General features: G+C 41.0%; 1 protein-coding gene across 1 annotated transcript; it reads right to left on the reverse strand.

Annotated features, from left to right (window-relative positions):
• Positions 1-876: 876 nt before the first annotated feature.
• ncstn (nicastrin) lies at positions 877-12,324 on the reverse strand. Its single transcript, XM_071541117.1, has 16 exons — positions 12,288-12,324; positions 11,529-11,652; positions 10,972-11,093; positions 9,642-9,787; positions 8,354-8,498; positions 7,785-7,897; positions 7,074-7,226; positions 6,242-6,346; positions 5,924-6,001; positions 5,323-5,492; positions 4,858-4,960; positions 4,626-4,724; positions 4,266-4,353; positions 3,827-3,999; positions 3,046-3,261; positions 877-2,189 (listed from the first exon to the last, which is right to left on the reverse strand). Exons 2-16 carry the CDS (start codon positions 11,558-11,560, stop codon positions 2,067-2,069), a joined length of 1,866 nt encoding a protein of 621 aa, XP_071397218.1. The 5' UTR covers positions 11,561-11,652; positions 12,288-12,324; the 3' UTR covers positions 877-2,066.
• Positions 12,325-13,166: the final 842 nt, after the last annotated feature.

Raw genomic sequence — 13,166 nt, forward strand, 5'->3', positions numbered from 1 at the left:
TGGGTTCTTTGAGCCATTATGGTTCTACATAGAACCACTTCCCTTAGTAAACCATAGCTAAACTAAACTCACTTATATAATTTTAAGGCATACTAACCACCAAAATAAACAAAAATCAGTTATACTTTTAGAAAAGCATTAATTTAACGCTTTTCTTGTATAACACATCAGTTTGATGCCATTTACTATGGTGTATACTATGATTTTATGTCTGTCAACATAAAAAGGTGGGTAAACTGAGTTTAGGTGGGTTTAATCTCCACTACATCTCTGACTATATTATATGATACTATACTGTACTTTAACAAAACCAAAAAGTAGGATTTTCCTCAAAATTATAGCCATCTTAACAGAAAACATCTTAAATAATGTAGCTTTTACCAATTAGGGGAAAAAGGGATCATAGCTTCCTGATTAAATGCTAATATTTTATCAGATGTGTTAATGTTATTTACAGGCTTGCACGTTTCATCAAGTTAAATGCAAGACTTTTTACAACTATTTTAGAATTAAATATAAGGACCAATTTCACAACTGAAATAAATGTGAAAATGAAAACAACTGTAGTCCTGCCAGAATATCGATCTGTGTGACTGGGCTGATTTCTCACCAGAAAACCACAGCAACAAGAAACCATGACATTTTCAAAACCTCTAAAACTCAATCTAAGACTTAAAATTCGGTATTTAATAGTATTCAATACTGTTTAAGAGCCTGAGTTTAGATAACTGTTTCAGGATCTGCAGACACTCCTATATAAGTCAACAGCTCTTTAGACCCAAACATCAATTAAATGTCAAGGGTCTGTCGACATTTTGTTTTCAATCTGGTGCATTTTTGCTTTCAACTCAATCACTTTAAAAGGAAAAACTGGAAAAGAAGCCATGTTTATTTCTTTATCAAGGCATCACACAATTATTCCCCAGTTGGTCATTGATTTCCGGTCATTAAACGAATATCCATCAACACATTAAAACCTCTTGCATGGTGTCATCAAAAAATTTCAAAAGTATCTATATCATTAAAAGAAACACTGTGAAAAGTTACTAACCAAAAGAGTGTAAGTCATTTTCAGTTTCAAAACTCCCAAAACTTTTTCTAAACATTAATTTCCTGACAGGATTTGAAGATTTTGGCTGCTGTTCAACATGATGGCTAGTGTCTGTCAACTAGACCAGATCCCTATAGAGTTAGGAGATTCTTCTTTCCAACACAAATATCACAATATGTGAAAGTACAGTGGGTCTACAACTACATAAATGTGTAGTTATATGTGTACTGGGACTGCACAACAATACCTTTCAACAATTTTCCACAATTTGTAAATTCCTCCAACTTTTCAGGACCTAGAAATTATCAAATTATTTTACCATACATTTCCGGATTTTGCCAAACCTTCATTTTTAATTTGACCATTCATTCATCAGCCCAACCCAAATCCCCAAGGAAGTGGTTCCTTTTCATTAGAAATGACTGATAAGTTAACTACAGACAGAGAAAAGACAGCTATTGCACATACCATCACAATCTCTCACAAAGCTCCTACACACACATACATACACACACACACACACACAATTGTACATACACAGAGAATCACACAACCACTTATTCACACACTCACTCTCACACACACACTATGGTCAAATGATGCTTGAATCTTAGTGCCTATCCCATGGTACAGTAAACAAAACATTCTTTGACAATAAAAAGGAAAACAAAACAAAATCAAAAACAGAAATATGAACATCATTTACACTGGAGGGGCCAGCTGGCGCCAGACCAGTGATTTCTGACCCTGATGAGTCCAGATCCATCCAGGCCAATCCAGTCCAGTCCAGTCCTCTTGTCCCACCTCACCTGAGTGAGTCCATAACCGCCGAGTCGTCGTCACTGTCGTCGTCGTCGTCGTCGTCTAAAAGCCGCTCTGCTGCGTCTAAGCTGTCTGTGTACCTGTTTGTGTGTGTTTATTAGAAAAAGGCCCTGTCCATGTTTTGGTTGGGAGAGTAGTAGTTGTAGTAGTAGTAGTGGTCGTGGGTTTGCAGCCCCTCTGAAGGTGTGTCGGCTCAGTAGGTGGCGTTGGCGGGCTCCCGCCCCGAGCTGAACAGTATGTCGGCCTTGGAGCTGATGATGTACGTCAGCAGCAGGGACGATAGCAGGATGGCCACACCGACGCCCAGAGTCAGCATCTAGGAGAGGAACAGGGAGGGAAACACTTAACCCTTCTGCTGTTCTGTTCTACTGACAGAAATAGAAGACGGAAAAGTATTCTGGCAGAGCTTCACCCCAGGACTGAGAACAAATATCGGCTAATGGCCGCTTTGTCACGGTTTGAGAAAGACTTAACCCTCCTACCATTCTGTTCTACTGACAGAAATAGATATATGGGATAACATATGGACATATGGGACCCAATTAGGGCTGCAACTAACGATTATTTTCATTGTCGATTAATCTGTCGATTATTTTCTCGATTAATCGATTAGTTGTTTGGTCTATAAAATGTCAGAAAATGGTGGAAAATGTCGATCAGTGTTTCCCAAAGCCCAAGATGACGTCCTCAAATGTCTTGTTTTGTCCACAACCCAAAGATATTCAGTTTACTGTCATAGAGGAGTAAAGAAACCAGACAATATTCACATTTAAGAAGCAGGAATCAGAAAATTTTGACTTCTTTTTCTTAAAAAATTACTCAAAACTGATTAATCGATTATCAAAATAGTTGGCGATTAATTTAATAGTTGACAACTAATCGATTAATCGCTGCAGCTCTAGACCCAATGCTCCCTCTCCTTGGTATATTTAGTACATTTCTTAGTACTAAATCTACCAAATATGTTTGTCTGTCTGTTACGCCCCTTAATGTTGAATGTTTGTATGTCTGAGTTTTTATTCCCCCCCCCCAAGAGGCTAATCTCTTGCCAGTCCATCCTTGTAAATGAGTATTTGTTCTTAAGTGAACTGCCTGGTAAAATAAAAAAAAACAACCCATAAACCAGCGTAATTCTATTCTCTCTGACACCGATGAGTAGAGGCCAGGCTTACCTCCAGGTCGTGACTGGCCACAAGGAATATGCGGGCTCTGATGAACTTCCACCGCGACTCCGTCCATGTGGAGTAGTCTTTGGAGCTGTACTCATGCAGCAGGTCGAAGGCCGGGGAAACCGCTTTGGAGAGGCGAACCGAGGAGCGGACGCAGAAGCCCTCCCGCTCTGTGCTGTTGGGAGGCGCCGCGCCCTGCACCCACAGGTAGGAGAACATCTGGGGGAGGCAGGGGAGATGGTTTTGTTATTAGAATTTCTTTAAAAAGGACAATAAATGAGATTATCACTGCTCCATAGCACAATATGACCGTAATATATCTGCAGGGGGTTGATAGGTTTGTGGATCAATACCAGTGACTCAACGATTACTTTGCCAGCTGCCAGCAGATTTTTGGCTTCCACTCACTTTCCGGCCCATTTTGGAACAAAAACTCCCCACCCATTGGCATTTCAAGACACTCCCTCCAGTGCCACATCCAGCCATTTATGTTTTTAATACCTGTTTATTTGTACTACATTCAAAGAAAAATGGAAGGAAATAGCACTTGACAGGTGCAATTTATAATTCAAACACACTTCCCCCCACCCAGCCGGCATTCACCATAAGGAAAACTAGTGAGGAAAAGAAGAGTGAAGTTAGAAAAGAAAAAGTAATTTCAGTGACCACAATATTAAGAATAACAAAAAATTAAAATGGGTTGAAAACATGGAAACATAAAAAATAAGCCAAACAAAAATAAGGGAATGTAGAAACATAAAGGGCAGACTGTAACGGGTCTTACATGTTTGCTTTCTGTGTCGTCGTCGTCCCTTTTCTGGTTATGGCAGTTGTCCTGGGTGATGTTGAGGGCGGTGCCGGTCAGGTTAGCCAGCAGGTACTGGACCAGGCGGGTGGAGGTCCGGGCCTGGCTGGACGTCAGCGCCACGCCAACGTAGTACTCTGGTGGCTCGGGCTCTGAGGTGGAAAACAGAGCAGGAACGGAAAAAATCATGTTTGCGTCAGGAGACAGTGTAGCGGTCAAAAAACCCGGAAGCAAATACGATGCGCCACAGAATTTTTTTTCTAGTGTCTCCTCTACTCTGTCTCCCTCTCAGCTTTCCTACTGCATCAATAATGGAGAAAAAAAATAGTACATTTCATCAAAATCGGATTAGTGGCGTCTGAAACATCACAAAACACACTTGGACAAATAAACAAATGAACATTAGATCCCAACTCACTCAGAAGGCTCTTGAGTTCTGGGGGTATTACTGCCTGGAACCAGGAGTTATTTGACCGTACAAGGAAGCCATACAGCATCTGGGTCACCTGAGGGAGAGAAAAGCAGACAGACACGGTCAAAAAAAAAAAAAAAAAAAAAAAAAAAAAAAAAAACACACACAGAGAAAAAATGAGCAGTCAATAAGAGACCTACAAAGAAAAGGCAAAAGAAAGCTTTGTTTGTCTTATCTGAAAAAGGTTATAACTTTACAGAGAAGAGCTAGAGATAAAACAAATAGCAAAAGAAAGCTTGTAAGTAAGATAGCTATATCTTGACAGGTACTTTATTGATTCCCAGGGTATCAAACACCCAGTCTTACTATTTGAGACTCTGCTTTGATGTTGGCTGCTTGGGCGTCTGCTCCGCCTGCCTGCTTGTAGAGAGCGCGGGCCGTCATGGTGGCCACCTCAGTCAGAGCCTGACAGACACACGCAGAGGAAAAACAGCAAGACTGAGTTATCGTTGCCACCAGGAAACTCAGAAACTCTACTCTGTACTCAACAACAATATTATTTAAGAGTGCGTTGGTGATTTATGCAACAGTGTATTACCTCAGCCGCTTCGGTAATATGCTCCAGCTGCTGCTCTTGTGTCAGGTTTGCTGGGTAAGTTAGGTTCAGGTATGCTGCATTATCATACATGCTCTCATAGTACCTGCACACAGAACAGAAACATATTCAACACACATGGAGAAATATATGGAAGTTATAACAGACCACTGGATGCAATGAATGGCAATTCCTTGAAGCAACTGATAACAACAGAGTGGGAAATTAACATCAGCCACCAACCAATCCTGGTTTATTTTGGCTGTGCCTGATAAGTTTTTAGTTATTCAACCATCATTTGAGGGTTCTTTTTGTTTCTAAAACCCAATTTGTCAAAGATTTAGAATCCATCAGCCACCATGGCCAGTGGACAAGTCAGTTAATTTCCTGCTCTGTGTAGCAACCATGATGATGATAAACTGGAATAGTGTTAAATGACGGCACTGGGATGAAGAAAACCTGAGTCACCTATTGTGGAAAGCAGACTGGTGATCTGCGATAACGATGCCAGGGATTGGCCGAGCTCGCAGGAAACGTTGGAAGGAAGAGGGCGGGAGCGGCTGAGAGACATTGGGCTCGACCAATGAGAAGCCTAGACCTGTGGCAGCCGACTGCAAGTTGCCTATGAGCTGCCTCACCTGAAACAGAACACATTGGAGGGAGTGATGCTGATGGTTGCACTCGCACCCAAAACCTAAATGTTATATAAACACACACACTGCAAGACTTTTGCTCATTATCCTACTTTCACTGTACTACATTCTGTGACTGAGTTAATCCTGTGACATCATCGTTCTGCTCTAATTGAGGACAGAGGCTGTCGCTCATTTAACTGTGTCACTCCTTTCAAGCCTGAGGAAGTTTCAATGATCTTAAATGCATTAGTTCCTTAACTGTCATATAATATTCTACATCATAGTGGGTTGTATTGTAAAACATCTTTTAGGATCCTTTAGCATAATAAACACATTAATTGTACATTTCCTAACTACATCTCCTTGAGGTAAATTGGGCAAAATTATGAATGAATGAAGACAGAGAGAAATCCGCATTACACATAAATACAAACCTGATCATTGACGCTGCTGTTCCTCCTTGACACAGGGTCAGAGTGGAGCCACAGGTTAGAGTTGGTACGTAGTCCCACCTAGGGTGAGCAAAAACAACATAATGATATAATAATAACATAATATGTATGGGTATGGTTCACCATGAACAACGTGCAAAGAGTGCCAACGTTTAGAAAATCACAGGAGTATTTGAAAGTCACTTTTTGCGCTGTCATGATTACGTAAACTCCACCCATCTGATACTCCATGCAGGTTAAAACACAAATGATCTGTCTGTTTTGAATCAGTATGATGTGTACACAATAGACAAGACATACCTGTCCAATCTCCACAACCGAGTGAACATTGTCCAGGTCGATGGCAAACTGATCATTCTCCATCTCATACACCATCCTCGAACTGCCGATGTAGTCGAAGGCTTCCTGGGGTCAAACAGGAACAAAGTCATTAACATTACTTTCTCTAATGCACTTACATTTAATGTAATAAACAACTGGGAGAATATGGTTCTATGTCCACCAGACATCTCGTTTTTAGCTACCAGCACTCAACAGATACTTGTGGGAGATGCTGGGTTGTTTCTCCTGCTGTTGCTATGAAATATTGAAAATCGTTTGAAGTGCAGAGCTCTTTTGGTAACAGTTGCTTTTAACTTACAACACTTGGCAGACCGAGCACTAAAACAGGCCCTGAGGAACAAGCAGCAGCGAGTCCATTTTATTGAAAATAAGAAAAAGAAGCCAGCGCTATCAAAAGATTCTCGGTGTACACGTAACTTATGGCTGTCACCGGTGACCTTTCTTTACAACATTGGCTGCTGTTTCGCACGTTCCATAAATCTCTTAGAACTTGGCATGTTTTAGCACTCAAAATGCCAAGTGCTAGAAGTCAAAATTATTATAACTTTTACCAAAAGAGCACCGCACTTCAAACTGATTTTTAATGGTCTTATAGCAACAACAAAAGCCACAACTAGCACTTCCTTACATGCACCTTTTACCACAACTTGCTAAAAAAAAAAAGAGTGGTGCCAGCTGAATACAGGGGCTAACATAGGAGAGATTGAACCAAATTGCAATCAGTTGAACCGCCACTTTAAAATGGATGTTGGTTTGTCAATGTGGAAATCTGTCATCTGACGGAACTGACCCCTTGGAAGAAGGTGTAGAGGATGGTGCGTGGAGGGTGGGCCTCCTGGGTGACGTTACGCAGGGCGTGAGCGGCCGCCAGCAGGGTGACGAACCCTGTGACTCCACCCTCTGCTCCCGGGGCAACCTCCCAGAAAAATGACCTGCTGTCCAGCTATGAGAGAAGAGGAGAGGAGAGGAGAAAGGGGGGATCTATCAAGTAGAGATCATATCTGGGTAAGTAGTTCAGTTCAGCGTGCCATGGCCTATTTTATGGCTCCATAAATCAAAGTGTGGTAACAAACTATGCAGGAATGCAGCCCATCTTGTCTTTTGCTTTACTTGCAATGCATTACGGTTGAGCAAAACATGAAATGATTTGCACAGGTTTCATATGGAGCGATATTTCACTTGGGTAGAGCAATTACTTTTTGTAAATGCACATATATCAATATGAATTCATAATCAGGCAAGTCCTAACCTTACCTGCCTTGATAGCACTTGCACTTAGGCTTTTTCCTCATAGCTTATATTTTTAATAAGTGAAAGCAGGGAAAATTATTTCTTGAAGACATAAAGCACAGAAAAGGATTATGACTTATTGGACATGAATATCAATGGTTTTCATGAAAGTAACAAATGTTCTACTATATAGTGAAATATGGCATTAAGTTTCTTTTACCCCCTTTGCTGAAAAAACACAGAGGGAGACGGGCCGTTTCCAGCCACTCACCCTGGCCGCTGCTATCACCATGCTCTCGTTCTGCTTGTGGCCCTTGGCTGTGTTGTTGAGAGGCTTGGTAGAGCCCCAGACATTAAAGTCACCCAATGGGTCACACACCATCTCTAAAGGGCAGGATACAGACATGGATATCGGTTAGAGTTAATAAAAAAACAAACAAAAAAAAGAAACACTGAAATTGCAAATTGACTACTTCAATTTCCACATTGCAGGAGGAAAAAAGTCAAGAGTGCCTCTTTGCTTTACTTTAAAACTGAGCGAATTCTAGCATTAATGTGTCATTTTCTCCCTGAACTTTTTATTATTTTCTAAACACTGGAAAAGTCAATTATGTAGAAAAAGTGGATTTCACATGTATTGTAAATTCATATGCAGCTCCAACATTTGCGTGTCTTCCCACATAGTACATGCACTTTGTGTTTCGGTGGGCAGCACATCGGATGTATGTTCTCTTTCCTATGTACTTGCATTGCTGAGACATTGCATAGGGATTTTTTTTGCCATTTGGCACCTGTTAGATATAGATATACTTAGATAGATATACATGTATGTGTGTGCACCTGGGTTGATGCTGAAGTTGATGTCATTTCTCCTCATGCAGGTGGCTGTGTCCGTGACAGCGTGCATGTGAGAGAAGAGCTGCATGGCACACAGCGGGTACGCAGGGATGCTGCCATTCACAGCGCGGTTATGGTTTAAATAGCACTGTTAATGGAGAAACACATGAACACATCTGCATGTATGGGTTTGTTTTTTACAGAGATAGTGACACAGTGACATATTGTAAGCAAATGGCTGCAGAGTTAGGCTACATCATAGTATTTTAGCTAATGTCGAAGCTGGTTTTCAATCCTTGGAGCAAGTTGGAACATATACATGGGGGTTAGGTGCTCTTGCTCAGGGGCACGCTGGCAGGTTTGGGCACAGCAACCCATTAACTACCAGACAGGTGGCCTCCCTAACCAACCTGCCAACCTATAAATCTATCACTTTTGCTGTTGTGGGGATGAAACCTGCAACCTGCTGCTTACGGGACAATCTCTCTATCCACTTCTCCACCCTGCCACCCCATCAGAGGGCAGGATGCAACCATATAGTTTTAAACTTATACCAATGCACAATAAAATCTCTGGACTAAGTCATTAAAAAGTGATAAAGTCATAAAAACATCAACAATCATTGCTACAATCCTTCACAGAGCAATAACAAAACGCTAAAACAGGCCACAGAGCAATATCAACAGTCTATAAGTTAAAATCTGCAATCTGCTACCATCACTGAACTGAAACCAAGAGCTGAGATTAAACAGAAATTAAACTAATGGGTCATGTTGAGCTCAGTAGCTCAGTGATGTGAGCTGTAATCCGTGGCAAGATAAAGCTGGCTGAGGGCGGAGACACGTACATATATCCAGTCAAGTGTGAATCAGGAGAGGATTGTTAAAATCAGAGTCATATTAACTGTCTGTTTTTGCCACAATAAAATGGTGAAAAAGCAGCTAATGAGTTTTGACATTCTTCTCAAGATAAAAAGCCACAACCTGTCACTCATTTTGGCTTCAGGGTAACAATTATCTTGACTGCAACCTAATCTCAGCCATTAATGGGGAAACTGAGCTCTAATGTTGCTGCAATTTAGTAAGAATTTCTATTAGCTAACACCAGAGGCAAATGGTAAACTTCCTGGAATCCATCAAAAAATTCAATCAAACAACTATGTAGCGCAGCGACAAGTTAAACACAGTTAAACAAAGCAGTAACTCAAAGTACAAAGCAACGACGTTAAATAGGATTAACAGACAAAAGATCAGCATGTACGACGAACTTCACCCGACTGCCTCATGCTCACCTGTCGTATGACTTCAGTGTCGTTGTCGTCTTTCAGGGAGAAGATGGGGAAGTCGAACTCCTCGTAGGAGAGACCGTTCCCCCGCGGGTTCCACACTGTCACATTACAGTGAGCCATGGTCGGATCATAACTCTCCGAATAAACACCTGAGGGGCAGACAGAGAGAATTTGTCAGTGGCGGCAATACCAAAGAGGGCAGTAATGCAGCTAGGTAGAATGACTTTTATACAATGGTGACTGACCACTGTCTGTTTTCTTCAAAGTCATGTAAATAAAGATCGCTATCTAGCTCCCTGACCACAATAGTTAGCATAGTAGCCACTTCCATTTTTCTTCTTATGCAAACGAGGCAACAGTAAATGTGATGCAGATGATGCAGCCCCCTCACAGCCAATCAACAGATTTGTTTTGACCACCTTGTTTTGACCAGTAATTGTAGCGCCCCCCTTTGGCCAATCGGTGTAATTTTTTTAATGCTGGAGTGCAGTGATGAGATGTGTCATTTCTCTGAGTTAAGGCTGGGCGATATGGACCAAATTAAATATCACAATATTTTTGACCAAATAATTCGATATCGATATTGCAACAATATTGTAGGGATGACTATTGGTGCTTTCATAAAATATTTACACAATGAGATTTTTATAAATAATCATCAGTAATGTGGATATAATGACTAAGTGGGTAAAGGCAAATAATAGAACAGCTAGAACAGTCTGGTAAGTTCAGAAAATGACATCACTTTACTGTAATGCAGCCTTTAAAACCAGGAAAAGACACTTATGCCATATTACAATATTACGATATCCAAAATCTAAGACGATATCTAGTCTCATATCACGATTTCGATATAATATTGATATATTGCCCAGCCCTACTCTGAGTTTCATTCAAATCTGATCACCGGTGAAGGAAACAAAAGGGAAAGAGACCGGTCCAAAGCCTTCCCCCCAATGAAACCAATTATCAGCATGACTGAAATGACCATTTTGATTGCTTGGCTGAAACTACCTGCTGTATAATTTAAAAAAAAACAGTCATGTATACAGTATCTATGGCATTTTATAGCTGAAACACTTCACAGGGCAGAGGAAACTGAAAAGGAAGAAATATAAGGTTATGAGACATAACACCTATGTTGAGGGGGTCAAATATAATTTAGTTGCACAATTTGTTCACAAACACAGAGACTGACAGAAGCACTGCCGCTCACTGGTGAAGAGCGGTGCCCTCCTAGGCCTCCACTGAGGGATCCTGGAATTAAAAGTCAGTTCTGTACCTTGTTGCGTAATATCGACTGACAGGTCTTAACATGCCAACTCCCACTCACCTGTATTTTCATTGGGACAGGTGGTGTGCGGAGAGAAGTCCTCAGCGGGGTTTGTGTTTGGGGCCACAACAGCAACCCCCGCCACCCTGCTGGAGCCGTTCTTCAGCTTCATCATGATGGATCTGAGGAGCAGAGGGTGGGCACGGGAAAATGGAAATAAATACAAGTACATGTACAGGGGAAATCTGGGTCAAATACTTCTGCAAATATGGTTTGCCTTCTTCAGTTCCAGATAGGAGGGATTTGCCACAATACAATGAGTACAAGAAGGCAATCACAGCACAGTAAATACCAATTTTGTATATTTTGTCTGTAATTGACAACTTATCATTGATTGAGTTTATATAAATTTTCCTGATGTGGTAACTACCCACCCATTTGCTACTCCAAATAACTTAAAACAAATGCAAAGAATTATGTGTAAGCATTATTTGCCTAGGTACACAAAAAAGATTTATTGTTTGAGGAAGTGAGCGAGAGAGAACAGAGAGTGAGATTTATTGTCATCAAGAATCACCGCAGGCACTCCCTCCACATGATACGATGTGTTATTGTACCTGGTAAAGAGCGGGGACTCCAGTATGACCATATAAGGCGGATTGGGCCCAGCGCTCAGGACCCATTCCAGGTTTTCCTCCGACTCCAACACATGGATCACACCCACATCACCTGATATAGAGGCTGTACACAGAAAGAGGAAATAGAATATCAGCAGCTGTGACACGGTACAGTAACAGCTGACTGTCAGATTACTCGGAAAAGATGGCCCACAGTAGCCAAGTTTAACCATGAAAGAGTGTGTGTCCACCAGACTTCATCACAAAAGTACTGGCAAGGTTCTGAGAGGCGCTGAGATGAAGTGCTGCTGGTGGGTTTTGTAGTATGACAGCAGCACACAAAAGACTCTAATGGCTTTTGACAAGCAGTTGTTTGCCTCTATAAATGATTATTTTATCTGCATGTCAAGTGCCTTGATCTCCTTTTTCGGAAATTCACTTCTAACCCTGATAGTCAAAGAGCTGATTAGCGTGATACCCAGAGAAGTGCTTCTTGAAAGGAGATTAAATATTTTCCATCTTGAAGCGCCTGGAGCAACCGCACAGAAAAAGGTGGAATGCTCTGAAAAAAAGGTGGCACTTTTTCTTGAGGCAATAAAATGCATTTTTCCTACAAAAGGCAAGTGAAAAAAGTCCTGGCACTCAGAGATAGAGGGCTAGTGCACACACACCATATATCTATGATGTTGCAACAACTTTACAATGCATCACCATTACTCAAGTGTCAAGTGTGTGTCACTCTTCTGTTACTTCACTCACATTGGCAACCTATTTGATGTGTTGCATTGAGCAGCCGGACACACACACGCACGCACAGACTGAGCGTAGATGGACAGAAATAGAGAGGTGCACGCACACATGCACATACATGCAGAGAGGTGCACACACATACAACATAGATATACAGATAAATGTAGAGGTACACACACGTACAGACAGAAATATAGAGGTACACACACATACAGACAGAAATATAGAGGTACACACACATATAGACAGAAATATAGAGGTGCACACTAGAGCTGCAACGATTAATCGATTAATCGATTAGTTGTCAACTATTAAATTAATCGCCAACTATTTTGATAATCGATTAATCGGTTTGAGTCATTTTTTAAGAAAATAAGTCAAAATTCTCTGATTCCAGCTTCTTAAATGTGAATATTTTCCTGGTTTCTTTACTCCAATATGACAGTAAACTGAATATCTTTGGGTTGTGGACAAAACGAGACATTTGAGGACGTCATCTTGGGCTTTGGGAAACACTGATCTACATTTTTCACCATTTTCTGACATTTTATAGACCAAACAACTAATCGATTAATCGAGAAAATAAACGACAGATTAATCGAGAATGATAATAATCGTTAGTTGTAGCCCTAGCCTACCTTATCTGTCACAAGTAAAAGCACTAAAGCTCATTCCTAAATCTAGACTTGATACTAAAAGACACCACCCTTCACTGAGTTACTGTTTCAATCACTTTTTTATTACCTATTTCTCCATGATGTTACTCTCTCCACTATTCTTTTCTGTATCTTTTGTTTGCCTTGATTGTGAAGCACTTTGTAAACTTTGCTGAAGAAAAGTGCTATACAAATAGCACCCATGGCAGCAGGGTCAGGGTGGCATAGTTGG

The sequence above is a fragment of the Centroberyx affinis genome, unplaced genomic scaffold, assembly GCF_046629955.1.
Source record: "Centroberyx affinis isolate AG114_WGS23_722 - 3 ecotype Tasmania unplaced genomic scaffold, CSIRO-AGI_Caff_v1 ptg003790l_1, whole genome shotgun sequence".
In the NCBI taxonomy this organism is placed as follows: Eukaryota; Metazoa; Chordata; class Actinopteri; order Beryciformes; family Berycidae; genus Centroberyx; species Centroberyx affinis.

Bases quoted from the DNA above. Each gene is read 5' to 3' on its own strand.
- ncstn (XM_071541117.1), bottom strand. From the start codon at position 11,560: ATGGTCATACTGGAGTCCCCGCTCTTTACCAG. The intron at 11,094-11,528 runs GTACAATAACAC...TCTGCTCCTCAG, and splicing joins GAGTCCCCGCTCTTTACCAG to ATCCATCATGATGAAGCTGA. The intron at 4,354-4,625 runs GTAAGACTGGGT...TCTCTCCCTCAG, and splicing joins TCAAAGCAGAGTCTCAAATA to GTGACCCAGATGCTGTATGG.